The sequence below is a fragment of the Canis aureus genome, chromosome 32, assembly GCF_053574225.1.
Source record: "Canis aureus isolate CA01 chromosome 32, VMU_Caureus_v.1.0, whole genome shotgun sequence".
NCBI classification, from domain to species: Eukaryota; Metazoa; Chordata; class Mammalia; order Carnivora; family Canidae; genus Canis; species Canis aureus.
This window is the reverse complement of record NC_135642.1, coordinates 44,488,722-44,516,352: the sequence shown is the minus strand read 5'-3', so window position 1 is coordinate 44,516,352 and position 27,631 is coordinate 44,488,722. Positions and strand designations below refer to the sequence as shown.

The 27,631-nt window shown below is 40.3% G+C and overlaps 1 protein-coding gene and 1 long non-coding RNA gene across 9 annotated transcripts in view; one reads left to right on the top strand and one right to left on the bottom strand.

Annotated features, from left to right (window-relative positions):
* The window catches only part of LOC144303595 (uncharacterized), a 94,186-nt gene extending 87,589 nt beyond the window's left edge, over window positions 1-6,597 (top strand). Inside the window, exons 2-3 of the long non-coding RNA XR_013370618.1 lie at window positions 5,384-5,678; window positions 6,075-6,597. This is a non-coding gene — a long non-coding RNA (uncharacterized LOC144303595). The remainder of the gene's footprint in view (window positions 1-5,383; window positions 5,679-6,074) is intronic.
* The window catches only part of SCAPER (S-phase cyclin A associated protein in the ER), a 421,844-nt gene that overhangs the window by 140,141 nt on the left and 254,072 nt on the right, over window positions 1-27,631 (bottom strand). For all 8 annotated transcript variants that reach the window (XM_077882048.1, XM_077882050.1, XM_077882046.1 and 5 more), the window contains one exon: window positions 11,353-11,468. In XM_077882048.1, the coding sequence (XP_077738174.1) occupies window positions 11,353-11,468 (116 nt within the window). The remainder of the gene's footprint in view (window positions 1-11,352; window positions 11,469-27,631) is intronic.

Genomic DNA, 27,631 nt, shown 5'->3' with positions numbered 1-27,631 from the left:
CTCCACAAACATTTCCTGCACCTACACCAATAAATTGCTGCTCAAATCCTAAACTAAAAGTCCAAAACTAGTCAAACAAGCTCTCCCCCACCAGAAGTCAAAAACTAAACAAACAAGTAACAATAAAAATAAATGCTCTAGCAACTCACAGGAATAAGGTCAATACTCTTTCTATAAGATATCAATGAAATGGTACTTTATTTTTATTAAAATAGTTAAAGTTAAATGTTCACATATCAGACACAATAAGGAATAGAAAAATAGATACCAGAAAGATGGTCAGTCCTAGCTGCCAATCTGATAACTGATGATCGATCATTCAGTCTTTTTAAAGCCTCAGTCTCTCCATTTATATAAGTGATAAAATTGGTGAAGACATGCCAAAGACTCTGTTAAGTAAGTCTAATACATTTATAAGGCAGTTTCACTACTCTTGTATTTCTGAAAATGTCGAGTGTTTTGCAGGGGTTCAGAGCACTCCTTTGTAAGGTTCTCTCTCTCACTCATCTTCTATCCATGAGAATAAACAAAGTGCCAAGTACCTGGCAGTAGAGGTGTGTTAAATGACTGAATTCCTCTTTTGTCTGGTTAGAACAGTACAAGCAATAGCGCTTAAGTTAAGATAGCAACAGCAATAATAGATGAGTGAATAAGACTGACATCAACTTTTCTCCCCCAGGTGTGAAATAAATAAGGAATAAGTAACTTTTACTTTTCCCTGAATTGTCATTTGCCCAATTCACTCATACCTAAATGTCTCTGATACTGTTCCAATGATATTAGGACATCTGTGTTGGAATACCAAATGTTTACTGCTCCCTAAGCTCATCCTATTATTTCAGGCCTCCATGATCTTGCACATGCTGTGCTCTCTGCTAACTCAGGAGAGTTTGTTAACTTGGCAAACTCTGAATCTTTTCTTTTAAAAGCCAATTCAGGAGGGTTCCCCTTTTTCCACATCCTCTCCAACATTTGTGCTTTCCTGCCTTGTTAATTTTCCCCATTCTCACTGGTGTGAGGTGGTATCTCACTGTGGTTTTGATTTGTATTTCCCTGATGGCAAGTGATGCAGAGCATTTCCTCATGTGCTTGTTGGCCATGTCTAGGTCTTCTTTGGAGAAATGTCTGTTCATGTCTTCTGCCCATTTCATGATTGGATTGTTTGTTTCTTTGCTGTTGAGTTTAATACGTTCTTTATAGATCTTGGAAACTAGCCCTTTATCTGATGCGTCATTTGCAAATATCTTCTCCCATTCTGTAGGTTGTCTTTGAGTTTTGTTGACTGTATCCTTTGCTGTGCAAAAGCTTCTTATCTTGATGAAGTCCCAATAGTTCATTTTTGCTTTTGTTTCTCTGCACTGTTGGTGGGAATGTGAACTGGTGCAGCCACTCTGGAAAACTGTGTGGAGGTTCCTCAAAGAGTTAAAAATAGACCTGCCCTATGACCCAGCAATTGCACTGCTGGGGATTTATCCCAAAGATACAGATGCAATGAAACACTGGGACACCTGCACCCCGACGTTTATAGCAGCAAAGTCCACAATAGCCAAACTGTGGAAGGAGCCTCGGTGTCCATCGAAAGATGATGGATAGAGAAGATGTGGTCTATGTATACAATGGAATATTCCTCAGCCATTAGAAACGACAAATACCCACCATTTGCTTCGATGTGGATGGAACTGGAGGGTATTATGCTGAGTGAAATGAGTCAATCGGAGAAAGACAAACATTATATGTTCTCATTCATTTTGGGGAATATAAAAAATAGTGAAAGGGAATAAAGGGGAAAGGAAAAAAATGAGTGGGAAATATCAGAAAGGGAGACAGAACATGAAAGACTCCTAACTCTGGGAAACAAACTAGGGGTGGTGGAAGGGGAGGTGGGCAGGGGTGGGGGTGACTGGGTGACGGGCACTGAGGTGGGCACTTGACGAGATGAGCACTGGGTGTTATTCTGTACACTGGCAAATTGAACACCAATAAAAAATACATTTATAAAAAAAATATATATAAAAAAATAAAAGCCAGTTCAGATGTTATAACCTTCAGGTAAGACTCTGTGCCCTCCTCTGGCAGTTAATTACTCCCTTTGTGCTCTTTCTGAACTTCGCATACTTCTATAGTTTTACTTGGCATATTGTACTAAATTACAGCCTTCCCTGTTTAGCTCACCCCCTAACAAGTGAGCCTCCCAAGGATATGGACACTGTTTTACTTATTTCCACAATTCTACTGCCCAGCACATAGTTCACAATCAGGATTGTATTAATCCCCTAAGTGAAAGGTAGAAATGTGACATGACATATGTGTTTGTGAAAACAACTGGGAGCACAGATATCTAATGAGTGCTTAATTCTATTTAATGGGCCAAAGGATGTCACACACCTTGCAGTGGGGAGGACAAATGCCCCAAATGCCACTGGTGTCCCGTGTCAAAGCATGACAATTCACAAAGCTCCTTTATATATGTTAGCATTTCATCTTCACAATGACCCTGTGAGAGGAATCTTTCCCTCATTTTCCAGATGAAAAATACTATAGCTAATAAGGTCTTGAGAGACAGGTCTCACACCAAATGCTGGCAAAGCTGGTATTTGAACCCTAATGCTCTGACACTAAATTCCAGTTGAGTTTAGTCCATTAGTGCATTATATTCCCTTTTCTCAAATTCAAAATACAGATATTTTTGGCTTGAGTTCCAAAAATCAACCGAGTGGGAAAGTGAATATGTTTACAGAAGTAAATTTTAGCCCAACATACCTTATGTGTTATATTGTGGTATGTATTTGCAAAACATGATATATTCTCCATCCTATGCTGGTGTTTTTCAAGAATTCAAACCCCAGAAGGTGGCAAGAGAAGAGAGTTGCAAAGTTAGGAAAGAGCTACATAACTGATAATTCTGAAAGTGCGGTTTTCAACAAAACTGCTGTGTTATACTGTCTAGAACACCAAAGGACTTGGCTACAACTCTCTATCGATTATTTACTACATTGACACTTTGCCCATAGAAATTCATTGTTGACTTCATGAAGGAAGTTAATAAGAAAATTGGATTCACTTAATAGAAATTAACTTTACAACCATCTTTGCTAGAATACATCAATTTGAAAAGGTGAGCGATTTGTATTTACCTTAACTCAAACGCCAATGTAGAGATTTATATGTATTTTGATTTTCAATAAGGCAATTAACCTGATCTTTGAATCCATAGCTAGACTTGGTGAAAATAATTCCCAGGAGAAGGTAGTATTGTAAAGAAAATGGCAAGCAAGCGAGAGCCTCAGAGAAGTTGTGAGTAATATCCCAGGAGTGATTTAACAATGATAGTCCAGTTAAAGATTTTCCTAAGGAGATAGATAACCAAAAAGATTTGACAAAATATTACCTGAGAGCTTTCTTCATAGAAAGTAAATGCCTTAATGTAGACTGGACTATGAAAAAAAATTCAAAACTGCTAATTTTATTAGAAAATATGAATCCAGCATCTACACATGAAATCTTGGTCAAGCAGCAAGCCCAGAATGAAGTTTTGCATTTATTACTGGGTGAGAGAGGGCGAGGGGGAATAAGAGACGAAGCAGTGCTCTGAAGCTTGCATCAGGTCCTTGAGTATGCCCTGCTCAGGGGGTAGATGTTGGATAAAATGGAACTAGTGCTTGGTTTCCCCGAGAGAAACATAACTGCGATCACAAAAAAGGTTGCCCTGAAATGATAGAAGCCAATGCTTTTATTCCTTCTGTTAAATACTATAAAATGACTTAACTAATAGAGGGCAACTTCTCTTTCACAAAAGCTGTATCTATTTCCCAGCAATTGAAACTGTGCCGTTAAAGCACAGTATTCAGTTCTTATTAATATAATGAAGCTTTATCTTGTAGTGCAGGATTAATGCTCTGAGCTGTATCCTGCTGCCAGGATTTGGGTGGGGGAGGGATTGCTGCTCTCGCGATCTTCTCACCTTCTAACGCTGTAGCCGCATCGTCTAAACAAGCAACTGGTTTCTAATTTCAGAAAATAAGTAGTAGAATGATTCAGTTTCTCATGAACAAATCTATTTTTATTATAAAGTTGGACTATGGCTCATTATGATCAAGTCTGAGAGAACAGGGTCTAAAGAAATACACTTTTCAGTTGTTTGTAAATAGAAGATGATGTTCCTGGGATTCAAACTAGTCCTAATTATGAAGTTAATGACGAGGTAACCAATCTGACATCTAAGGGTCACCAAGAATGTTAACTCTTGAGGGCTATTAAAAATATTACTACTGTTATTTGTTCTTAAAGAAAAATACATAATAGATTCTCTTATCTTTCATTCTGAAGATAAGCTCTGCCCACTGCAGTATGTTACTTAGGCGTCTTTGCCTTAGCAGCCAGCTACAGCAAGTTTAATCTACAGAATTTTCTATACAGCTTCTCCGAACTACAGTTAGTAGAGAAAAGGGAAGTTCAGCCAGTCTCAGCTTGTAGAAACATTTAATGTTCACAAAGAACTATACCCTAGAGAATTTGTAGCGCGTGCTTTCTCTCTATTCCTACTTCATACTGTGGCCATTCATTCACTCTTTCTTGATATGAAAGGATTTACAAAACCAGGGAGGTCACAAGGAAGGCTCTATAACACAGTCAAGTATTTTCATCCCAATCTAGAGTTTAAAAAATCTTCAATATTGGGGTACCTGGGTGGCTCAGTTAAGCATCTGACTCTTGATTTTGGCTCAGGTCATGATGCAGGGTCCCGGGACCCTGCCTTGTGTTGGGCTCCTGGCTCAGCAGAGTCTGCTCCACGGTTCTCTCTCTCACTGTCCCTCTGTCCCTCCTCCCTGTGCTCTCTCTTTCTCTCAAATAAATAAATCTTTTTAAAAATCTTTAATATTTTTATTTAAAAGTATTAGGCTCTTTTGGTTTGAAGAGACAGAAATTCATTAAAAATATTTCAAGTAAAAAGAGGCATTTGTTGTAAGGTTATTGGGAACTTCTCATGAATCCAGGAGAATATGAACTATGAGACCTCAGGAGGGCAGGAACAATGCCACCTCTGTAGACTGGACCCGCTCTCATTTCCATCTCCCTTCTCTCTCCTGAAGCAGTTTTGTTCTCTTCCTTTTTTCCCCAATGGCCTTTCTCAGCCCTGCTAAACAGAGCCCGGTAATGGCCATCCCAGAAGTTACTCCACATGATTTTTCAAATTCAAATACACTAGAAAAAAAATGGGCTGGACTTGTACAACTTTCCAACTGCGAATTCCTGAGAGAGAAACTTAACTGGCTCGGTTAAACTGGCTCAGTTAAAACTTTCTGGGCTGAGTTTTAAGTCTGATATTGGTGGCTGGTCTATAGATTGGCTGCTGGAGTCAAATGTCCACTTTTGGTTTAATCAGGTACGGCCACTGACGGAAGCATCACAAGGCATAAGACAGAGCTGCTGAGAAGACGCATAGGTGCAATGCTTAAAACAGGTAGTATTCGCAACACCCAGAAAAACAAGGACACAACAAACATGGAGTGAATATGACAAACCAAGAAGAGAGATGAGGATAATAAGGAGAGAAAGTCATGTGAAAACTGGATTAACAGGAAAGCTCTACAACACAGTCAAGTCTGGATTGTGCTGCAAGTCGAAGAGAAAGGCAAAAATTTAAGAAATCTAACAAAACAAAAACCCAAGAAAGCAAGGTAAGTGAGCCCCAAAAAGAACAGACAACTGAGTCAAGAGACCAGAACAAGAAGTAAGCTATAGAGCACATGGGGCGAGGCATCTCGGTTTGCAGATGCTGCATATGCGGCAAAGCGCTCCTTTTATGAACACCAGACTGGCTGTTCCACAAAGGTAACACAGCAGACCACTCCTAATGATATTTACAGTTTAATCTATCTCATTTTCTAGGACTCTAAGTTCCCTTTGGACACGTCTATTTCGAATGTTTCCTAGCTGTTGACAATCCCATTCCTACAACCGATCCTAAGAAGGGACTCCCTAGAAAATAGTTTTTCTCCTGGTTGTTAGGACTAGAAGCCCTAGATCACTGACCTGCTTCTGGAACCCAAAGGGATATCTCTTTTCCACTACAGGATGAACTCTACCAATCTCTACTCTGTACCACAAGACCAAGAAAAGGGACAGAAGTCTTTAGAGACAAAACCTCAATAACCATGGGGAAGCAATTCTGAACATTCTCTTTGCCATTTGTAATGAATAAACATGGTTTCAAAGAGGATATCATGACTCTCTCAGGTTGCAGTCATGCTCCAAACATGATTGCTGCCAACTCTCCTTTGGGTAGTGGCCCACAGACATGGCTGCTAGTGACTGTGAGGCGAGAATAAGACAATATGTGCAAAGCATCGAGCACAGTGGTCTGGCGCCGAGGACACACGCAGTAATGTTAATTAAGGTCTGTCTCCTCACCAATGCAAAGGATCAAATAAATGCAATACTGCCAAGTGGATAAAGTACACAAAATCACAAGTATCCTTTTATTTTACTTTGGAGAATAAGTTTGTGATATCTTATAAACGATCTTCCTAAGAAGCAAAACTCCACCTCATATAACAACAACAGCGACAACTGTTGTACCTGAGAAAGACTGGTTTATTACAGGTAAATATATATACCATGAAGTAAAAAAGCAACTTAATTTGTTTGATATGAATAAATAGGTATACTTTGTAAAAGAATACAGCAGTGAGAAGGATCTATTTTTTTTTAAAGATTTTATTTATTTATTCATGAGACACACACACACACACACACAGGCAAAGGGAGAAGCAGGCTCCTCACAGGGAGCCCGATGCAGACCCCAGCACCCTGTTATCATGCCCTGATCCATGCAGGCATCCCAAAAAGGATCTATTTTTTAACATAGTTTAAAATGGGGGCAATCTTATACACACCAACGTGCTCTGATTCTAAAATTGTGATACGGATGACCAAGAACACAGTTCTAGCTTTTTGAATAAGTAGCAGTTACAGATACTTGATATAATTACAAGTACACAGAAATTTAAAGACAGAATTTTTAAAAATTCCTAAAATCTAGGAAACAGAATGGTCAAAATCAAGAGGACCTTATTTGACTGAGACATGATCATATTTGAAGTCCAAAGAGTCAAGTATTTGATGCATTGAGCTCTCTTACTGCTTTATTTCCATCTATGGGAAAAATAATTTATTCATGTATTCAAATGATATCTATTAAGGTGTCATTATGATAAATAATAATAAATAATGATATTGTTTTTATAATAATAAAAATAGTATATTTACTATGGTTTCTGGTCCCAAGAAATTACAGTCTATCTGGGGAGATGATAGTACAACAAATGGAATACCTGGCAAGATAGTACATTAATAAAGTGCTAAACTGAACTATTTTCTAATGTGTGAGATATTTTCTCAGTGATTTAGATGAAAATGCATGTGTTCTATGGATCAACATTAGGTCTGGCACAAAGTTAAAAAAGAAAAAAAGACACTAAATTAGAGGTCAGTCAGGATCCAAAAAAGATCTCTACCAGGACGAAGCTTGGGCTTACGATGAAAAAACAAATGCCCAAGTAAAACGAACAAATGACAGCTGTTAGAAGCCGAAGTGACAAAGAGTGAGGGACTTCAAGCTGAGTAATTGAGTAGGATAAGGTAAAGTCAACCTTGTAACAACTACAACCACCACCCTGATATTAGTTAAGTGCTTTCCTTGTACAAGGCACTTAACAAACACATGCACTTTTAATTCTCACAGCAGCCAACAAGTCCTACGTGACACGGCAGTGTTACTGTGTAACCGAGGCTCTGTTATACAAGCAACTTAGCCCAAGGTCATATGCCTAATATGTGAAGAGCAGGGAACTTAAGCTCAGATCTGACTCGAACTTGAATATTTTCTACTATACTATGCCATCGGCCCTGCTTCGTATTAATGAAACTACTTCTATATAAAAAATTGGGTCCAGGGGGACAATGAAGGGAGATATAAGCAAGGCTGACGGAGGAGAAATAGGGGCCCTGGTGAGTGCTCCAACGGAAAACCTAGAGTGGCTTGGAGAGTTAACTATTGACCCTTTGGTTGTCTATGTCAAGAAGTAGGGGCACCAAGTAAGTAAGAGGCAATCTGGGGAAGACTTATTCACCCAGTGATAGTTTTTCATGGCCCAAAAGGTCTGTGGGCTTAGCTGTGAAATATGAGTATCTACTGGTGCCTGTAAGGGGCCCGCAGATGTGGAATGCCAGCGAGCACCAACTCTCCCTTTTATTATCATTGCCGGTCCGTAAATATGCTATAAAGACACAACACAAAGCCTTGGCCACAGCTTCTAGTCACAGCAGATCTATCTTCTTATCACATGGGGCATCCTCTATGCCCAAAGAAAATGACAAACCACCACTTATTCTCAAATATAAAAGCTATGTTAAACAACTGTTACCAGCCTAAGCCAAAGAAAAGGCTAGAATATTCATTCATTCTTTCATACTTGTTTTCTGCAATTAAAGTGAGCAAGTAAAATAATATGAGTCATCCTCCAAGTAGGTGTCCCATGAAATGGAAATTGCCTCGTTTCAGGCTGATCTTTCTTGGCACTGAAGGCAGTTTTATTGGAGCACGTTTGCTAAGAAGGTTGACTTTGGAATACCACATCCTAATGAAGTCCTTGCAAAGATTCAAGCAGTTCTATGGGCTCTCCCTGCTTCTAACAAAAGCAAAACAACCCATGAAGGATTTCAGAAAGGTTTCAAAAATTTAAATTTTGAGAAGCAGGTATGGTTCTCGATCCCACATTTGAAAAAATCTGCTGGAAGCAAATATTCACTACGAGGAAGTTAGCTAGCAACAATGACAGGGCAAATGCTGAGGTGCTATGTAGAACGGAAAGGGAGGGAGGCAGGTGGTGAGAAAAGAGAATCAGGGAGCTGGTCTACCCACTCACAGAGCTCGGGCTTCAGGGCCAGTGAAACGTTCGGTGTGCAGTCACAGGTGAGCCACGTGGGTAAGGGCCTAGATGATCCAGGGGGTGAATGTTCCCAGGCAGTGGCTCACACTTCTCAAAAGCTCTGCTGTTTACTACTGAGAAAAATTAATGCAGGATAGTACAAAACAAACCCTGCCTCTCTGGTAAGAGTTGTGAAATGCCACAGGAGGCAGAAACAAAGTGAGCTCAAGTGACAGAAGGTTCCCGGAGCTGAGGGATGGGAGCTCATCACAGATGGAAGAGGAGGGCTTGGGCGGGCTGAGAGCAAAGGCAGTATCCGGGGACTAGGGAAGGTGGCGGGGCGGGGTCTGTGCACAACAGCAGTCTGCACAACACTTCCTGAGTTAGGCCCCAACTTCTGCCTACCAGAGTGTCCCCAATCTGCATGAATTCCCACACAGCCGTGGCATGTCTTCGCCTTTAATGAGTAAGCAGCATAATGCTCTCATGGCCCTAATTCTGTAGGTCCTGAGAAGTGAGGCTAATTTAGAAAGTAGAGTCATGATCTTGAGCTGTGCTCAGGAGAAGAGAATCTCAGAGTGGCTGCTCGATGCCCACTGCCCTGGTTCAACACACAAATCTACAGCCTAAGGTGAGATGAAGAAACAAACTCTCAACCATGGCCTGTGGTCAGCTGGTGGCCATCAGGGAAGCACTGGTCTGGACTCTCAGAATTCCAGGGCTCCTTTCCAAGTGGTGCGCTAATTCTTGCTTAGGTCTTTTTAGGGACTATGGAAACCTCTCTGTTCCCTAAATGATAGTCACAGATAAGTACCAGAGCATGCTTTTTGCCACAATGACAAATTAGCTTTTGTAAAACAGGCATTTTATTTGGGTTACCGGTGTCATGCACATTGAGACTTACCAGAAAACAAAAGAAACTAAACCAAGACAAAACAAAACGCTGCCGTTGCATTTAAGATGAATGATACCAAAGCACTGTCCCAAAGAATCAAAAGCCATTTCCTTTCTTAAAATCTCGAATTTGTTGTGTATTGGATTCTTTCCTTCGTCCCTCCCTCCCTGGCAAGGAACAAACACTGAGTGATGACAACATGCTGAACATACTGTCAATAAAGTCTATTTGGATAAGGAACACCAACTCTCCTGGGTTAGGAAACCTGTATGCGTGCTCCACAGGTTTGTATGCTCCACAGAAAGATATCCTGACTCAAAGGATACCGAGACCTTCTTTTATCAATCTCTACTTTGTCAGTGGAGCAAAGGAACCCAAACTAACCTCACTATCAAACAGTTTGTACTTAGAAATGTCTCGTTTCAAAGAGACAACACTGTCTTAGGCAAGCAAGACTACTACTTAAAAACTGTCACCTCGGATTTATATAGCACTTTAAAGTTTACAGAACTCTCACATATATTTCACTTGCTCCCCACGGTAGCACAGTAGAGGTGAATAGGGTTACCCTGGTTAACCAAACGAGGAAATAGAAGCAACAAGAATAAGGCACTTGCCCAAAGTGCTGTAACCGGTAGAGGTAAAACTAGAATCCAGGTTTGTCCAACTCCAAAGCCAGTGCTATTTTTATTTTACCAAAATGTCTCTCAGGGGGAAAGAAAACATATTCTTGAAATTCCTTTTCTGTAGTATCCAATGAACAAAGACAGCACTCACTTATGTGGGGCTAACTAAATATTTAAGTTTTCTCAGTGATATAAGCAAACTTTTATCAAAACTTCTCATTTACCCTCTGTAAATAAGAGTCTCCATAAAATATCAAGAAATTGGGCATGCTCCTACTCCGAATGTAATGCTTCTGAAATAAGGCTGTCTGTTCCTCTGTTCCAGGTGGCCAGGGATCACTGAGTGACTTAAGAGAAGGGGAAAGCAGATCTTGGGTTGAAAGTTTCCACAGGATCCATATGACAAAGAGCAATTTGCAGTTAAAGACCAAAATGCAATTCAGCTCCCAGCTATTTGGCCAGCACTCTCGACTATGGCAGTCTTGGCAGACTGCTCTTCCGGTATGTTAGGGATTTCTTCGAATTTCACAGCTCAGGCTTTTCTTAATGTACTTACTCCTTCTTGTACTCAACACAAAAAGTTACCTTTGTTACTACTATTCAGTCCCATTCAATTTATGTAAGCAGTTACAGCTGCCCAGGAGTTCACCCATTCTTCTTGTTTTAGGATTTGAGAAGGTCACAGACCAAAGAGATTTCCTTTCTAAGGCTTTTTCGGCTCGATTTGAGTTTTGTAAGTGAAGTTGAGCACCTCTGTTTTTCTCCCTAATGGGGGGTGTAAGCTTTTGCTATTCAAGCCTGAATACACATACAATTTTCTTATGGTCCCCCATATGGAAACCATAGGACAGAAATGACTCACAAATGAAACGTGAAAGACAGATTAAAAAACTATACTTACTTAGGAGGAATTCGTGAAGCTGTGTTCACATTTGTGGTTGGGACTACTACTTGAAGAATGTGTTCAAGGGCTGTTAATCCACCAGCAACTTGAAATGCAATCTGATCTGCTACATTCTAGACAGAAATATAAATAGAAATTAGCCCAATTTCCCAGGCATAAAATTATCACCAAATGAAATATTTAGTTGTACTGTCAAACTTTCTGTTGGTTCCATTATTCTACAAATATTTACCGAATGTTTATGCAGTGCTAGGGAACAGCAGGTCAAAACTGGTGAACACAAAAGACAGAGCCACTGTCCCCCAGGAAGCTTAAATTTAGTGGATGAGAGCAACACCAAATAACCATAAATAAAATAATTTAAATTATATAACTACCTTATAGAAAAAGGAATGTTGCTCCATAAGAATAATGGGGAACCAAATACATACTGGAGAAAGGGTCAGCACAGGCTTTTCTGGGGAAGTTGAGGCTCTGAAGTAGGCAAAGGGATAGAGCACTCCATGCAGGGGACAAAACCATTTTATGCAGAATTTTTAGCAATACTTTAAAGACCGTATCATTTTGTAATGTTAACTTCCACCTAACAAGACAAATGGACTGCCACAGAGACTTCCTGTCCTATTACTTTCCTCTTCACTGATACAAAATAACCTGGTATCTAACCATCCGCATGTACTTGTTCACCACCTCAGCTATTTAGGGAGGATATTAAGTTACCATTTTAGAACTCAACTTACTATCATTTCTTTCTGTAAACAATTTCTGAATTGTTTACAAATCTTGAGAAAGGAACATCTCTGGATTTTGCATTCCTTGGGCAGGGGGAGAGGCGAGCGATCCCGTGGTGCGCTGTGTTAGTTTTAATGCGCTCACGGAGTCCCTGCATCCCACCCGAGGAACCCGCAGGCCAGCAACCCGCGGTGGGCGACGCTGCGTCTCCCGCCCCCAACTTCCAGGCCCTAGCCCCTCAGCAGGGAACTGTTTCGAGGAGGTCTTTAAAGAGGTGATTAAGTCAGGGTGAGGCTCTCAGGGTGGTCCTCGTCCAAGTGGCCGGTGTCCTTGGAGGAAAAGACATCAGAGACGCAAGTGCACAGAGCAAAGGCTGCCTGGGGCACAGAGAGACTTGCTGCTTATGGACGAAGGCGAGACGGAGAGAGACCTCCGGAAAAACCAACCCGCTGACACTTTGATCCTGGAATTCTAGCCTCCAGAATTGTGAGAAAATGCATTTCTATGGTCTCAGCCATCCAGTCCGTGGTACTTCGTATGGCAGCCCTAGCACATGAATACACAATCCCCCTATTATACCGTCACCTGTGTTTCTTCTAGTAGCATTCCACAGTTCACAAAGCCTCGGAATATCTTTGAAATACTGAAGTATTTTTTTGGCGGGGGGAGAACGCACAGGGGAGAGAGGAGTTACACACAGGCCCTGTCAAACCTGCCTGCCTGATTCTTCTGATGCCGAAGCACAAGGCCCTGCTTGACGTGGACGCGGACTACCGCCTGGCTCCTGCACGGGTGCGGACGCGGGCAGCACAGCACCTCAGCCCTCAGTTACTCGCTACGTGCACAGTAAAATACAGCTTGAGACTATAATAGGTTTATTTTGAAGCCTAGACAAGAACTCACACTTTTAGGATGGATAATGGAGAATTTTTGTTGTTAATGAAAAAAAAAAAAGTTTCTTTGCAATAAAACTAACAATAAAAAAATAGAGAAGTTCAGGTATATTCAGTAATCTGAAACCATAATTCTGTTACCATTTCTTTCTTCTTATGCTAGGATGTCAACATGATTAGAAAATAATAATAAGCTTTGAAGATTTTATTCATTTGAGAGAGAGTATGTGCGAGCATGTGTGTGAGGAGGAGATGTATGCAGAGGGAGAGGGGTTAGCAGACTCCATGTTAAGCATGGAAGCCAACTTGGGGCTCGATCTCATGACCCTGAAATCTTGACCCTAGCTGAAATCAAGGGTCAGACACTCAACTGACTCAGTCACCCAGGTGCCCCAATAATAAATTTTGTATTCAGGGCCCCTGTGTGCCATAGCTGGTTAGGCATCTGGCTCTTGGTTTCAGCTCAGGTCATGATCTCAGGGTCTCGAAATCAAGCCCTGCAATAGGGTTCTGAGCCCAGCAAAGAAGTCTGCTGGAGCCTCTCTCTCTCTCTCTCTCTCTAATAAATACATAAATCTTTTAAAAAAATTTTTGTATTAGCACATAACACAAAGAAAACTGCACTAATCATAACTGTGTAGCTGGATGTTATGACAAACTGAATACAGCCTGTAATAACTCCAAAATAAAAAATAAAGCTTTATAAAATCCCATACCCCTGATGCCCATCACATTCACTCTCTCCTTCCCCAAATGTAAAGGCTATCTGAATTTTCAAAATCATAGATTCCTTTTATCTTCTTTTCAATTTTTAAAAAATGGAATCATATTTTACATATTCCATAGGATCTAGCTTTTCTTTTTTCTAAATTCATCCATAGTACTGCCTATACCAATATTTCATTCATTTTCCTTTCTGGAATATATTATTCCTTTGTATGCTTCAACTTTTTTTATTTTTAATTTTTTTAAAGATTTTATTTATTTATTCGGGGGGGGGGGCACAGGCAGAGGGAGAAGCAGGCTCCATGCAGGGAGCCCGATGTGGGACTCGATCCTGGGTTTCCAGGATCACACCCTGGGCCGAAGACAGGCGTCCAACCGCTGAGCCACCCAGGGGTACCCTAACTTTTTTTTTTTTAATTGGAAAAATTTACTTTATCCCAGTGTCTTTTTTCCTCCTTTCCACATTAATTTCACTTTTAATATTACAAGGTGAAGATGACTACTATTTTATTATTTGACTCAGCTTATTTAAATGTTTCACTGCGAATTGACATTTGTGCTGTTTCACTTTCAAACTCTGGATGATTCTGCTTTAAAATTTCTGTATGTGTATCTGTGCAAATGTGACATGTAGTTGTGCTGAGTTTATGCTTAAGAGCGGAATTCCTGGGTCACAGAGTATACATAGGTTCAATCTTATTAACTTTCTAAGGTATTTGGAACAAGTTGTGCACATAATGCAGTGCAGTGATAATTTCAGTTATTCTACATTCACACCAAAATTGATTTCATCATTTTTTAAAACTTCGATCATGCTAATAGTGTATCATACCATTTCATGGAACTTTTCATTTGCCTTTCCCTGATAATCAGTGGGATTGAACACCTTATGATTACTGAGTATTTTTTACATTGAGGTACACTTTACAACTGGATGAAAGGCTCAGATCTTAAACATACCTCTCAAATAAATTTGAGAAACGCTTATCAAAACCTGAACGGTTTCATCACCTTAGAAAGTTCCCTCGTGCCACTTTTACCGTCAATCTCCCCTCCTGAAGCAACCACAGATTTGATTTATAGTTCCATAGATCATACACCAAAAGTAAAAGCAAAAAAGCAAAAATAAGTAAGTGGGACTACATCACACTAAAATGCTTGTAGGCAGCAAAGGAAATCAACAGAATGAAAAGGCTATCCTACTGAATGGGAGAAAATACTAGCAAGTCACATTTCTGGTAAAATATATAAAGAACTCACACAACTCGATAGCAAAAAACACAATCTGATTAAAAATAGGCAGATGTAAATATGCATTCTTTAAAAGACATACAGATGACTGACAAATTACATAAAAAGATATTTAACACCATTAATCATTAAGAGAAATGCAAATCAAAGTCACACACAATATGATATTACTATTAGAATGGTATTATCGAAAAAAAAAGAAACAAAGAAAGAACAAACAAAAGAATAAACTTGTGCTGATGAGGATGTGAAGAAAAGGGAAACCCTGTGCACTTCTGGTGGAAATAGAAATTGTTGCAGCTACTATGAAGAACTGTGTATAGGTTCCTCAAAAAATTAAAAATATAAGTACCATATGATCCAGAAATTCCTTTTGAGTATTTATCTGAAGCAAATCAAAATGCTAGTTTGAAAAGATATGCTCACTGCAGCATTACTTACAATAAGCAAGATGTGGAAGCAAACTAAGTGTCCAATGATAAGTGAAATGTATACAGAAGGTGTGGCATATAAATACATGGAATATTACCTAGCCACAAAAAGAATGAAATTTTGCCCTTTGTGACAACATGGGTTAAACCCTGAGACCATTATGCTAAGTGAAGTAAGTTAGGCAGAGAAAAACATGTAGAATCTTTTTTTTTAATAAATTTATTTTTTATTGGTGTTCAATTTGTCAACATACTGAATAACACCCAGTGCTCATCCCGTCAAGTGCCCCCCCCCAGTGCCTGTCACCCAGTCACCCCCACCCCCGCCCACCTCCCCTTCCACCACCCCTAGAGTTCGCTTCCCAGAGTTAGGAGTCTCTCATGTTCTGTCTCCCTTTCTGATATTTCCCACTGATTTTTTCTCCTTTCCCCTTTATTCTCTTTCACTATTTTTTATATTCCCCAAATGAATGAGACCATATAATGTTTGTCCTTCTCCGATTGACTTATTAATGCTGAGTGAAAGAAATAACATGTAGAATCTTAAAAAAACAAAACAAAACAAAAAGCTCTGTAGCAGATACAGAGAACAGATTAGTGGTTGCCAGAGGCAGAGGATGGGGTGGGTGGGTAGGGGAAGTGGGATGGGTGAAGGACATCTAGAATTTCATATAAATGAGATCATACAGTACGCATGAATATTTTCTGAGTTTAATTCGGTAGTGAATGGTTATCCCACCAGCAATGTTTCTTTTGTATCTGGTACCATGGAAACATATAGAGCACAGCAGAGGAACACTGAGTCAAGGTAGGGAAATAAACACATATAAACTCCTCCTTTTTCTTATACTCAAAAGAAGTAGGAATTATAGATGAAATGTTTAATAATATTCAAATGCAGAACTGCATTAAAAAATAAATGGAACATCTCTGTGGAATAGGGATGGAAAAACTCAAAGTAATGCATAGGGCGAGGGTCCAACTTTCAGCAGATTCATTTTTTCCCCCCAACAGATTCTTAAAAGAACATTTGTCCTTCCAGACTCTTCCCTCTTCCTCAGCTTCCACACTGATTCAGCTCCACGTTCTGATTATTCCATTTTTGTTGTAGCTCTCAACTCTGCCTAGTCCTATCACGTCAGTTGAGGCTCTCAAGGTCTCTGCTTGAGGTACTCAGCAATTCCCTAATTAGTATCTTTGGATCCAGGCTCACCCCACACCAGCCTATTCTCTAGAGCAGTGTTTCCCAAATACTCTACAATAAAAGTCAGGGTTTTATTACTTTCCTTCTCTTTATTTCCTTTCTTTCCTTTGATTTTTACTCAATTGTAGACCAATACTTTTATGAAGTGTAATACAAACAAAATACTGAACAGATGAGGGAAAAAAGATGTACAAAATAGGAGACCATATTTTTAAGTATTAGATACAACAGACATAAATTACTCCGCCAATTTGTTAAAACTTACTCTTGATTTGTGTTGTTTGTCTCACTGTTCTAGAGACAGTGGCCTGGCACTGGACTGGGGTCTCTCTTTTGAGTCATCCTGTTCTGGATGCCTATATATGCAATGAGGATAACATTCTCCAGAATAAATGTTATCAGGGATCCCTGGGTGGCTCAGCGGTTTAGCACCTGCCTTCAGCCTGGGGCATGATCCTGGAGACCCGGGGTCGAGTCCCACATCGGGCTCCCTGCGTGGAGCCTGCTTCTCCCTCTGCCTGTGTCTCTGCCTCTCTCTGTCTCTGTCTCTCTCTCTGTGTCTCTAATGAATAAATAAATAAAATCTTTAAAAATAAAAAATAAAAATAAAAAAAGAATAAATGTAATCATGTCACTTTTTGCTTAAAACACTTGAATGACTTGTTCCTCACTACCTACAGTGGGTTTGAATTCCTTAGCACAAGTCTTCAAAATCTGATGCCCCAGTAATAGCCTTCTTCCCTGCTTCTCCCTAACATAATTCCCCAAATGGCCCATTCCCTTTCATGCCCCTATGCTTCTGCATATACTGTTCCTTCCTTCCCAAAGGGGATGATCCTTCAGAATTTTCTTTGTATCCCCCAATAAACTCAGAGCTTCCCAAGGTCAGAGGCCATGTCTGCTTCACCACATCCTCAACACTTAGCAGAAGGGGTTGTACAGTAAGTGCTCAGCCAATGGTTGTGAATGACAGTTTTAAGAAAGAAGGTTGACAAAAAAAAAAAAAAAAAAAAGAAGGTTGACGAGGGTACTTGTGCATGATTTTCACTGTGAAAACACAGATAGTCAATAATTTCTCCAGTACGATTGCAGGATAAAATCCTCCACTCTTGTTATTATGTGTGTCTTGTAGAATAGTTTTTCACTGAAAGTAAGCTTCATGACCAAGAATAAAATTCAGTTTTTCAAGACTGAAGAACCTACTCACCCTGAACCTCCTTAATAGCATCAGGGAAGGTATGTCCATTGCTATCTCTTAATTCAGAAACAAAGTATATTATGCCTCAAGCTAGGGAGATGCACCAAGTGAGGCAATCTGTCCACAGGGATATAAAGCAGCACCGCTGCTATTCTTTGAGACTTTTCCACAATGGGAGAGAACTGGGTCAACATTACAGAAGTGGAGGGGAAAAGGAATGAGTGAAAGCAGACCATTTTAATGTATACATCTACGTTTTAAAAACAAAACAAAACTCAAAGCCTTTTATGCAGTGCCAACATCATGATGTGACCTCTTGAAAAACTTAAGATATAGGCTCTAATAGACATTAAGCAGGAAAAAATAAGCCAATTTGAGGAAGATAAAGGCCATTCAGAGCCAAATTTTTACTAACATATTATTGAAAATTGAAGTTTTAATTTATCACTTGCAGCTATCCAAGGAAATAAACCAAAAAAACAAAACCTCACAAATCTCCCTCTGGAGTGGTGGAGGTTTCTGCTTCCATGTACTTCTGCACTGCGAAGGCAGCAAACCACTTCTGGGTTGTCCTCCACAGAACATGGCCAAACGGCAGCGCTGTTTAGTATCTTCCTAACTGCTTCATTTCCAACGTCAGCTGCTCTTCATCCCATCATCTCTGTCCTACCTTAGGGCCCCATTCTGTCTGTAAGCTCCTGAAGCGTGGCAGCTGACTCACCTCTGCAGCCCTTACGAATGGTGAATACCTGATGGACGAGCGATTAAATACAAGGCTACACAAATGAAAAGACTTCTCTGAGAGACAAAAATGCCCTGTGAGACCCTAGAGGTTAACACAGTACAGAGGCCCAAGAGAAAGGAGGAACACTCCTCTCTGGACCCCATTCCTTAACACAGTGCCAATGAATAGCTGCTCCTCCTCTCTATACACGAAGGTGGATGAAACAATCCTAGGATATCCCGTGATGCTTTCACCCCAGGAAGACAGAAAAGTGAAAATCAAGCTGGCTCAAAGAGGAGCTGCCCCAGTGTTAAAATTAAGGAAGAAATCCACCTTCTTAAGCACGTGGCATCAAAAGCTCTATAAGCAAATACAAAATGGAAATCACATTTACACAACAACCCACAGCCTCTAAGGATACGGGGAATCTCCTCCCTCCTCTTCTCTGAGCACAGCACACTGGCTCCTTGTGCTAGCCGCCGTGCACTTCCGATACACGGCTCTCTATGCTCCTGGACATCTTAATGCCACAATGGGAATGGACGCTTCTCAAATACATGGTCTTATACTTGTTCCTATCCTTCTCAGTGTCTGGAAAAAAGCAAGCATCCTAAAGATGCTTAACCACAATTATTCTCTCCATCCAAACTGCCACCTTCTCAACGTATCATGTTCACATGCTCTCTCTCAATCCTTCAAGACGATTTTTCATGAAGCCTTTCTGATAGCTTCAACTAAAGTCAAAGGTCTCTGTATTTAACTGAATTTCTCTTGGGGCCCTAATTACCTTCTACATTATTCCACACTTATTTGTGTTCATGTACTAAGCTGTAAAGCCCAAACTCTCCTATCTCTGCATTCTCAGTCAGGGTCAGGCACAGGGTGCAGACACCGTAGGCACCATGCCAAGTCTGTTTAATGGCTGAACATACCTAGAAAGGTGAACCAGGTAACCTTTTTTCCTTTTACCCCCTTTCCAAATACTCTGCATTCAGACATGTGAAAACGGAACACTCATAAAGAGCTCTATCATTCTGATTTGAGTGAGAAGAAACACCTCTAAAGATGAAATGTGTGGCTTTCCTACGTACCTGGCATAACACCTTAATAGCTCTGCCTTCCTCGGCTCTCTCCTACTCTGAAACTGACAACTGACTAATAGGATTAGTGGCTCCATTCTAATAACCCAGCTTAGCTGAAGGCCAGCAAAAAATGACAGCTTCAATCTGAATTACATGGCCTGGGAATCCATTCAATTATTAACTAGAGTAACTGTTATTGCCTCTCCCAATCAAAGGAGAGGCAGCTGTTAATCTTTGGTGGCCTACAAAGGCTGGTGGCCTTTGTACTTGACTTCTCTATAGACCGTAATTATGTTCTTTGTGATCAGAGAGGAAGGTCTTCCCAGCCTTTTAGACAGAGGTGGCAGATGGGGAAAAATGTTTGCACGTTCATTAGCAGGATAGGCTAGATCTGTTCTGAGCATCTGGTGGTACCTTAAGACCTGTTTAGAGATAATACAAGTAGATTTTAGGCAAGTCCATAAATTTAGAGCTTAGTAGCCCAATTTAAGATGAGAAGATCCTGGAGTAAATTTTTTTATAGTTATTTTCCCCCTCTGGAACATTTTTCTAAACACTTTCTAAAGGACATCTTCATTCCTCTACTATCTTCACCTGTTAGTGTTAGCTTAAACAAAGCAAACACGGTGAGTTGATAGTCCTTGTTCTATGATTTTTCCCTCCTAAGACTTCTAATGTTGGCTTCTTCAAATTCCCATAAACTCCATAAATGTTTAGGCTCAGCTTTTCAGCTGTACACTTCCACTTGAAAGGACTCAGGTTCTGGGGTCAAGAATATCACAAGTAAATTAGAAACCTAGGGAAATGTGGTGCCAACAGGAATAAAATCATAACCTACAGTTTGAAGGCTTGGGTAATAAGGTAAGTGGAGCTGAGAGAGGCTGGAAAAGCTTTCTCAAGATGACAGAAACAATTCCTTTGTAATGCTAATGAAAGCTGGATCCTTTGGAAGGCTCTCCCTAAGGGAGCTGAATTGTGCCATCTTTGACCTGTTTGGACTAAGTAAGATGAGGGCAGGGTGAGTGAGAGGGGGTGGTGCAGAGACTAAAGGATGAAAACAGGACCCAAGACCTCTTGCTCCTTCCCCTCAAGCTGTTATGAGCTAGATGACCAAAGATCAGTGTGTAGAGTTCATTACTGCAATCCAACAAAACTCACAATAAAGTTATTTTGCTCTCCCTCATCCTAACATGCTGCCAAGGCCAGCACTCAGTCCTAGTGAAAGACAGACTCAAAATCAGTAAGTGCAGCACCGTGAGTAAAGTGCTAGTGTGAGGGGACGCGCAAAGAGCTATATGCCCACAAAGGACACGGTTCCTTTGACGAGTTATTCAGGACACAATGGGTGCCCATATGAACAGTTTTCTGAGTTAACTGTGCTATCAAATAAAAAGACAAAACACAAAGTCAAGGACGTACATATGAGGTTCCCCGAACAACTGCTTTATTTCTCCCACCCTTCCCAACTTTCAGGCTACCTGTTGGTTTAAAGAACTTGAGGAGTCTTAGCACAGCAGTTGCTTTTCCCCTCCTGTTTCTGCATCCCTTCTGGATATTCTAAAGCTTAGAGGCAAAAGGAACTTGGGACCATGAAACCAAGGAGAATCTCTTTTGGGCAAGAATGTGGTGTGGACAAAAGTGAGCTAACATGGACAAACTCCTTTGGGTCTAGCAGCAACCAGGGGGCAGGACTTCAGAGCTGAGAGGCTCGTCACCTTGGTGGCAAGGAAAGGGAGAGTGTTCCTTACACTACGCTGTTCTCTCTCCGTCATAACACTTATAGTTCTTGACTCATTTTTAAAAATTATTTAATTATAGACTGTCACACTGATTATCTATTTACTTATTCATAAAGCAGACTGTGAGCTCTTGGACAGCTGGAATTATGTTTACGTAGAATCTAGCAAAGCAGTAGATATTCAGATTACTCAATCATAAAAAAGAACGAGATCCTGCCACTTGCAAAAAGAATGGACCTAGAAGGTATAATCTTTTTTTAAAAAGATTTTATTTATTCATGACAGACAGAGAGAGAGAGAGAGAGAGAGAGAGAGAGAGAGGCAGAGACACAGGCAGAGGGAGAAGCAGGCTCCATGCAGGGAGCCCGACGTGGGATGATCCCGGGTCTCCAGGATCGCACCCTGAGCTGAAGGCAGGCGCTAAACTGCTGAGCCACCCAGAGACCACCTAGAAGGTATAATCTTAAGTGAAATAAGTCAGAGACAAATAGCCATATGACTTCGCTCACATGTGGAATTTAAGAATCAAAGCAAATGAACAAAGAAAAAAGTGACAAACAAAAAACATACTCTTAAATACGGAGAACAAACTGGTGGTTGCCAGAGGGAAGGTAGGTTGGGGGATGGACGGAACAGATAATGGGGATTAAGAGTATACTTCTCTTGATGAGCACAGAGTATGTATAGAATTATGAATCACTACACAGTATACCTTGAACTAACACTATATGCTAATTATACTTCAATTAAAAATATTTAAAAGAGTAGGTATTCAGTAAATGGCTGCTGAATCAAAAAAAAATTGAGGTACAGTCTAATTTTCAGGATTCTAACATCAGAAACTGTCTTAAGAAGAGAGAGAAAATCCATTAATCCACAATGAGAAAGAAAAGGTGTCAAAACACCCACGTGCCTGGGAAAGTCTAGGTAAGGGCGTGAGTATGCTAGAAACTGTGGAAGAGGCTACTAGTCCTCATCTGTGCTGAGAAGGCAAGGCAGGCCCCGGTCTGAAGGAGACAAGCCCAGAGAGGAGAGGCCAGAGATGTGCAGGATAATTCCATGCTCACTTATACAATGCCCTACTTGTTTTGGCATCAGTTTTTTTGCCCTACTCTCAAGTAAAGTAGTGACCCAGACTCTTTTACATCTTTACGTCTTTAAGGAGGGACAGAGAAGAAAGTGGGAGGGGGAGGGCAATTTTATTTTATTTAGATCTTATTTATTTATTCATGAGAGACACAGAGAGAGGCAGAGATGCAGGCAGACGGAGAAGCAGGCTCCATGCAGGGAGGCCGATGCGGGACTTGATCCCAGGACCCTGGGATCATGCCCTGAACCGAAGGCAGAAGCCCAACCACTGAGCTACCCAGGCGTCCCAGTGGAGGGCAATTTTAAAAAGTGAAAACAAACTTAAGGAGGGAACAGGAACCCAAGCTTTACTTTTCTCAGTGTGCCACCCTGGAAGGCTAAAGTGACATTTCAAGGGCTTACCATGTGGCAGGCCCTGGGCTCACAGCAACCCTATGAGGTAGGAATCATCACCCGTTACACAGACAAGAAAAACAGCCTTATAGGAGTCACTTAAGATTTTACTGCCAGTAAGTGGCAGAGCTGGGGATCGAGTCTAGGTTTATCTAACTTCTAAGTGTATGGTGGATCTATACAAAAAAATGTTGTGGGAAAAACTAGCATGTTGTTATAGAAATGTGCTTGGCTTTTGGCATACTTATCACTAAATATACCAATTGTGTCAAATCTGGGATTTTTTTAAAAAGAAAATTATTATTAAGATTTTATTTATTTATTTATTTATTTATTTATTTATTTATTTATTTATTTATTTATTTTAGATTTTATTTATTCATGAGAGACACATACAGAGAGAGAGAGAAATCCCTTAGGTATCCCCAGGTATCCCTTAAAAAGAAAATTAAATTTAAAATATTTTAAAGAAAATTTTATGCTGAAATTATTTTAGATTTATTGAGAAGTTTAAAGGACATTAGAGCATTCCTGTATGCCTCAATCTAGTGTTCCCTCATGTTAAAATCTTACATAACTACTGTACACTTATCAAAACTATGAAATTACATTAAAATTATATTACTAACTGGGACGCCTGGGTGGCTCAGGGTTGAGCATCTGCCTTTAACTCAGGGCGTGATCCCAGGTCCTGGAATCGAGTCTCACGTCGGGCTCCCTGCTGGAGCCTGCATCTCCCTCTGCCTGTCTCTCTCTCTCTCTCTCATGAATAAATAAAATAAAACCTTAAAAAAATTATATTACTAACTAAAATACATACAGTATTTGGATTTCTCCTAGTTACCCTACTGATGCTTTTTTTTTTTTTTCTGTTCAGCATCAGTTCTAGAATACCACATTGCATTTAGTTCAACACTAGTTTGAAGACAAGGTGAAGTTACTTTTAGCATTAGAGGAGATATCCTTAGCTTTCTTATATTAGCATTCACTAGCAACTTAAAAAAAATTCTTGAAATAATCCAGACTCAGAGAACGTAAAGGAATGCCAAGTTTGACCATCATGAGTAAATAAAAAAGGAAATGAGAGCAAACTAGATTCTAAGGGACTGAAATATGAGTAGTTCTTTCAACTGGTGGTGCAGTTCTTGAGACTGTCAGGAAATGGGAAGAAATGTGCACACAGCGGGAGGGAAGCAGGCCTGCGTGAGGAGGGAGGGAACTTGGGATCAGGGTTAGGAAAGGTTGCAGGTGGCCCAAGATGCGCTCCCTCTGCAGCTCTGGTCCCCAAAGGCCTCCAATACTTTCTGAGCTGGGGCAGTCTTTCAAAACCCTTTCCTTCCTGTCAGTGAAATCTCTGTCGGCTTTGCTTCTAACTTCAGCGCAGCTACTGCTTCCAAGTCTTTCAAGTATGCCTTCTCTAGTTGTGCTCACCGTAGGCTATTTATTGCAATGTTTTGGTGGTGGTGGTGGTGGTGGTGCTGCTGCTGCTTTTTTCCCCAGAGGCAACAGGTTAAAAGCCTTGTGATGGGGCATGAGGAAAACCAAGAACTGATTTTAGAAATGATCCTGCTAGGGTCTTCAGTCCAGAGGACTTAAAAGGAGGGAAACGGCTAGTGATAGGCAATGTTTTTTCAGATGGATTATCTGAAGCCAAGCACTCCGGTTTAGGCCCTCCGGTTCTCTAGCACCTAAAAGGTATACAGGGAAAACAGAGGAGACAAAGGCAGTGCAAAATCTGTTACTGATGAGACTGATACAAAATGTGGCAAGGAAGAAGGCAAAAATAAGGGGTCCTTCAGATTTTGGACTTGAACTTGATCATGTTAACTTATGCTTTGGTCATCGATGAAAACTGCTTGATAACAGCTTTTGTTCTCCATTAAAATGTCGCAAACAATACCTTCTTCTGTGGAGAATAGTGTGAAGGCTTTTTCAGGATATCTGGTCTTTTTTCTTAATTTTGCTAAACCAAACATGATCAAATACTTATTGAAGAGGTAATGTTGCCCCTCTGAATTCTAGCATTTGAGCTGCTCTGTGCTGCTGCTTTTAGCTAATGAGAATAAGATAAGACCTTTACTAAAGGTGAACTAAAATGTTTAAAAGTCTGCTTATTCAAGGCAAATAAAAGGCTCCAGAGGAGTCTTTAACTCTGGAGAACACTGGGCCATTATAGAATCCTTTTGCTTTATGAAAAGGCAAACATAAATTCCTTTTTCTTTACAAAGAATACTCAAGTTCATTTGAAGAGAAATTTGATGATTAATTTATATTTACACAAATCCTTTAGTCTGAAGTCTGAAATTTGTTTTGGTTTTAAGTCAGCATGCAAGTCCATATCCTCCCAATACAATATAAATAAAGTTACACGGAAAGGAAATGTAAAGATTCTGAAAAGAATCTGTCCCTCTGAAGGCACTCATGTGTGAACAGTAAATGGCACATGATGCTAGACCTTTTTAGCAGGGAGGGGGAGAGGTAGGGATCTGAGAAAGTTACGCAGGCATAATGTACTGTACGGGGGAATCGATAAAAAGACTACTCCGGGCTGCTAACTTTGTGATATAAAAGAGTACAGAATAATTCTTGCCCTGGCAGCGGTAGCCCAGAACAATTACGGTCCTCCAGGCCAAGCTCCCTGTGGGCGCCTGTGTCTTATTCACTGTTTAGGAACTGTTAGCATGACCTCTGGAATAATTCCACTATGGTCTGAATAACCTTTTCACGCTTATTAGCTATCTAACATTGGGCAAGTTACTTATCCTCTTGATGCCTCAGTTTTCTTATTCTTAAGTTAGGACACATAATTCCACTCCAAGTGGTTGCTGAGTGGATTAAATAAGCTGAGCTGCATAAATGTTAGTGATCATCATCATCTTCACACTGCTCTCCCTTCTCTTGCTAAGGACCTACCACACTGTCGTCAAATAAATACTTGTTCCTACCCTCTGAGGCTTCTTGGGGGACCTATTCTGGGATCTCTGTGACATCTGAAAATTGCACGGAAGTGTGATTTCTCTCATAAATATCTCTGTTTTAGCTAAGAGTCTACCTTCTTGCCCTATCAGTCTCAGCTTCAATGTTATTTCCTCAAACAGGCCTTCTCTGACCTCTAGGACGTATTCAGTCCTCCGGCCACATCCATGAGCAACTCTGCATTTCCTCAAGCCTTTCCTCAAACACTCATCGCTCTTAATTATAATTACCTGTTCAACTGTCTACAAGGGCAGGGCCTTTACCTGCCTTAATTACCGTTATTTCCTAATGTGCTTGGCATATTAAAAGAAATCACCAACATTTGCTGAGCACATGTGCACACATACCAGGTATTCCAAGTGCTGCCTTGCAGGCAGTGTCTCCTAGACTAATCACAACAGCATGAGGTTGATATGATTACTACTCCCGTTTACATGGGGGAAAATATAGCTCTGAGAGGATAAGTAACTTGTTTAAGATGATTTAACCAGTAAAAGCTGATCTAGGAACCCAATCCAGATATATCTGACTTTAGAACCTCAGCTTTAACCATCACACTCCATTCTCTCTCTGCACAGCAGGCAATGAAAAATAAAATTGTTTCAGTGAATTAAAATGTCTGCAAGGTGAAGGTAAAGAATGATACAGAGTCAGTGTGGAGAAGTTTCCCGAGACAGGATGATAGCAGTACCGACAAAATAAACCATAAACTTCTGGACTTGAGCGGGCTCATATTGTTCTTGAGAGAGGCCACAGAAGCTTTGGAAAAGGGCCATTATTCAAGTAGTGAAGAATAAATGGTAAGAGACAGGAAAGATTACAAAATGTAAGAATTTTAGATGGAATGATCTAATTTCCTTACGAAAGTTAAACATATTAGATGAGGCCAAGATGCACCATAAAATATAGTAAGGTAGCCATTTTGGCAAATATTATGTGCTCTGTAATCTTACCAGACTTTTATGCTGTATTTACAACTCACGGGCTTGGGTTCATATATGAACAAGCTTGTTACATGAGTTCAGCAAACAACCTACCTAGTACCGAGACTATATAAGGAATTACAGTTGGTGCTGTAGAAGACTGAACCTAAAAATAACTAATATCTATACTTCGGATTTTGTAATAAAGAAGTAAACAACATAAATTACAAGCTTTTTGAGATAAAAATATATTTTCTAGTTTCCTTTGGTACTTGACATATAAATAAAATAAACTTGGGTTATGTTAAAGAAAGCAAACACAACTAAATGAGTCACTGCTAGTATTGCAACATTTCAAGATAATACTAATTTTCCCTCTGAACAGACTGTGATATGTTCCCAGAACTAACTTTTCCTGGTGTCACCAAATCTGCCAAGTTGGCCTTTCTGTAAAATAAGCTATCTGGCCCAGACAAGCATCTGTCTTGAATATTTAGGCATTTGCTTGACTTAAGACAAAGGATGGGCTGAAGACAAACCAAAAAACCCACTGAATTTATTTGAACAAACATTTATTGTCTGCCAGCTATGTACCTGGTGCTTGCTAAGTGGCAAAAATACAAAAGCACAGAGGATCAGGACCTGCCCTCCAAGGCCTCACGTTCGACTGAGAAAGAAAGATTTGAAAATATCAGTGTACTTAGTGTGGTAAGTCCTATGTATGACACAGATACAGGGTACACCTTGAGCTTACACAGTAGGTACCTAACTTGGTTGGATGAAGATCAGGGCAAAGACAGGGAATACTTTCTGGAGGAGGGAACACCAGAGTTGAGTCTCAAAAGACATGAAACCATCCAGGCAAAGTATTTGTTTATATGGTAAAGGTGGATATGTGTGTGCTGGGGTGTGGGC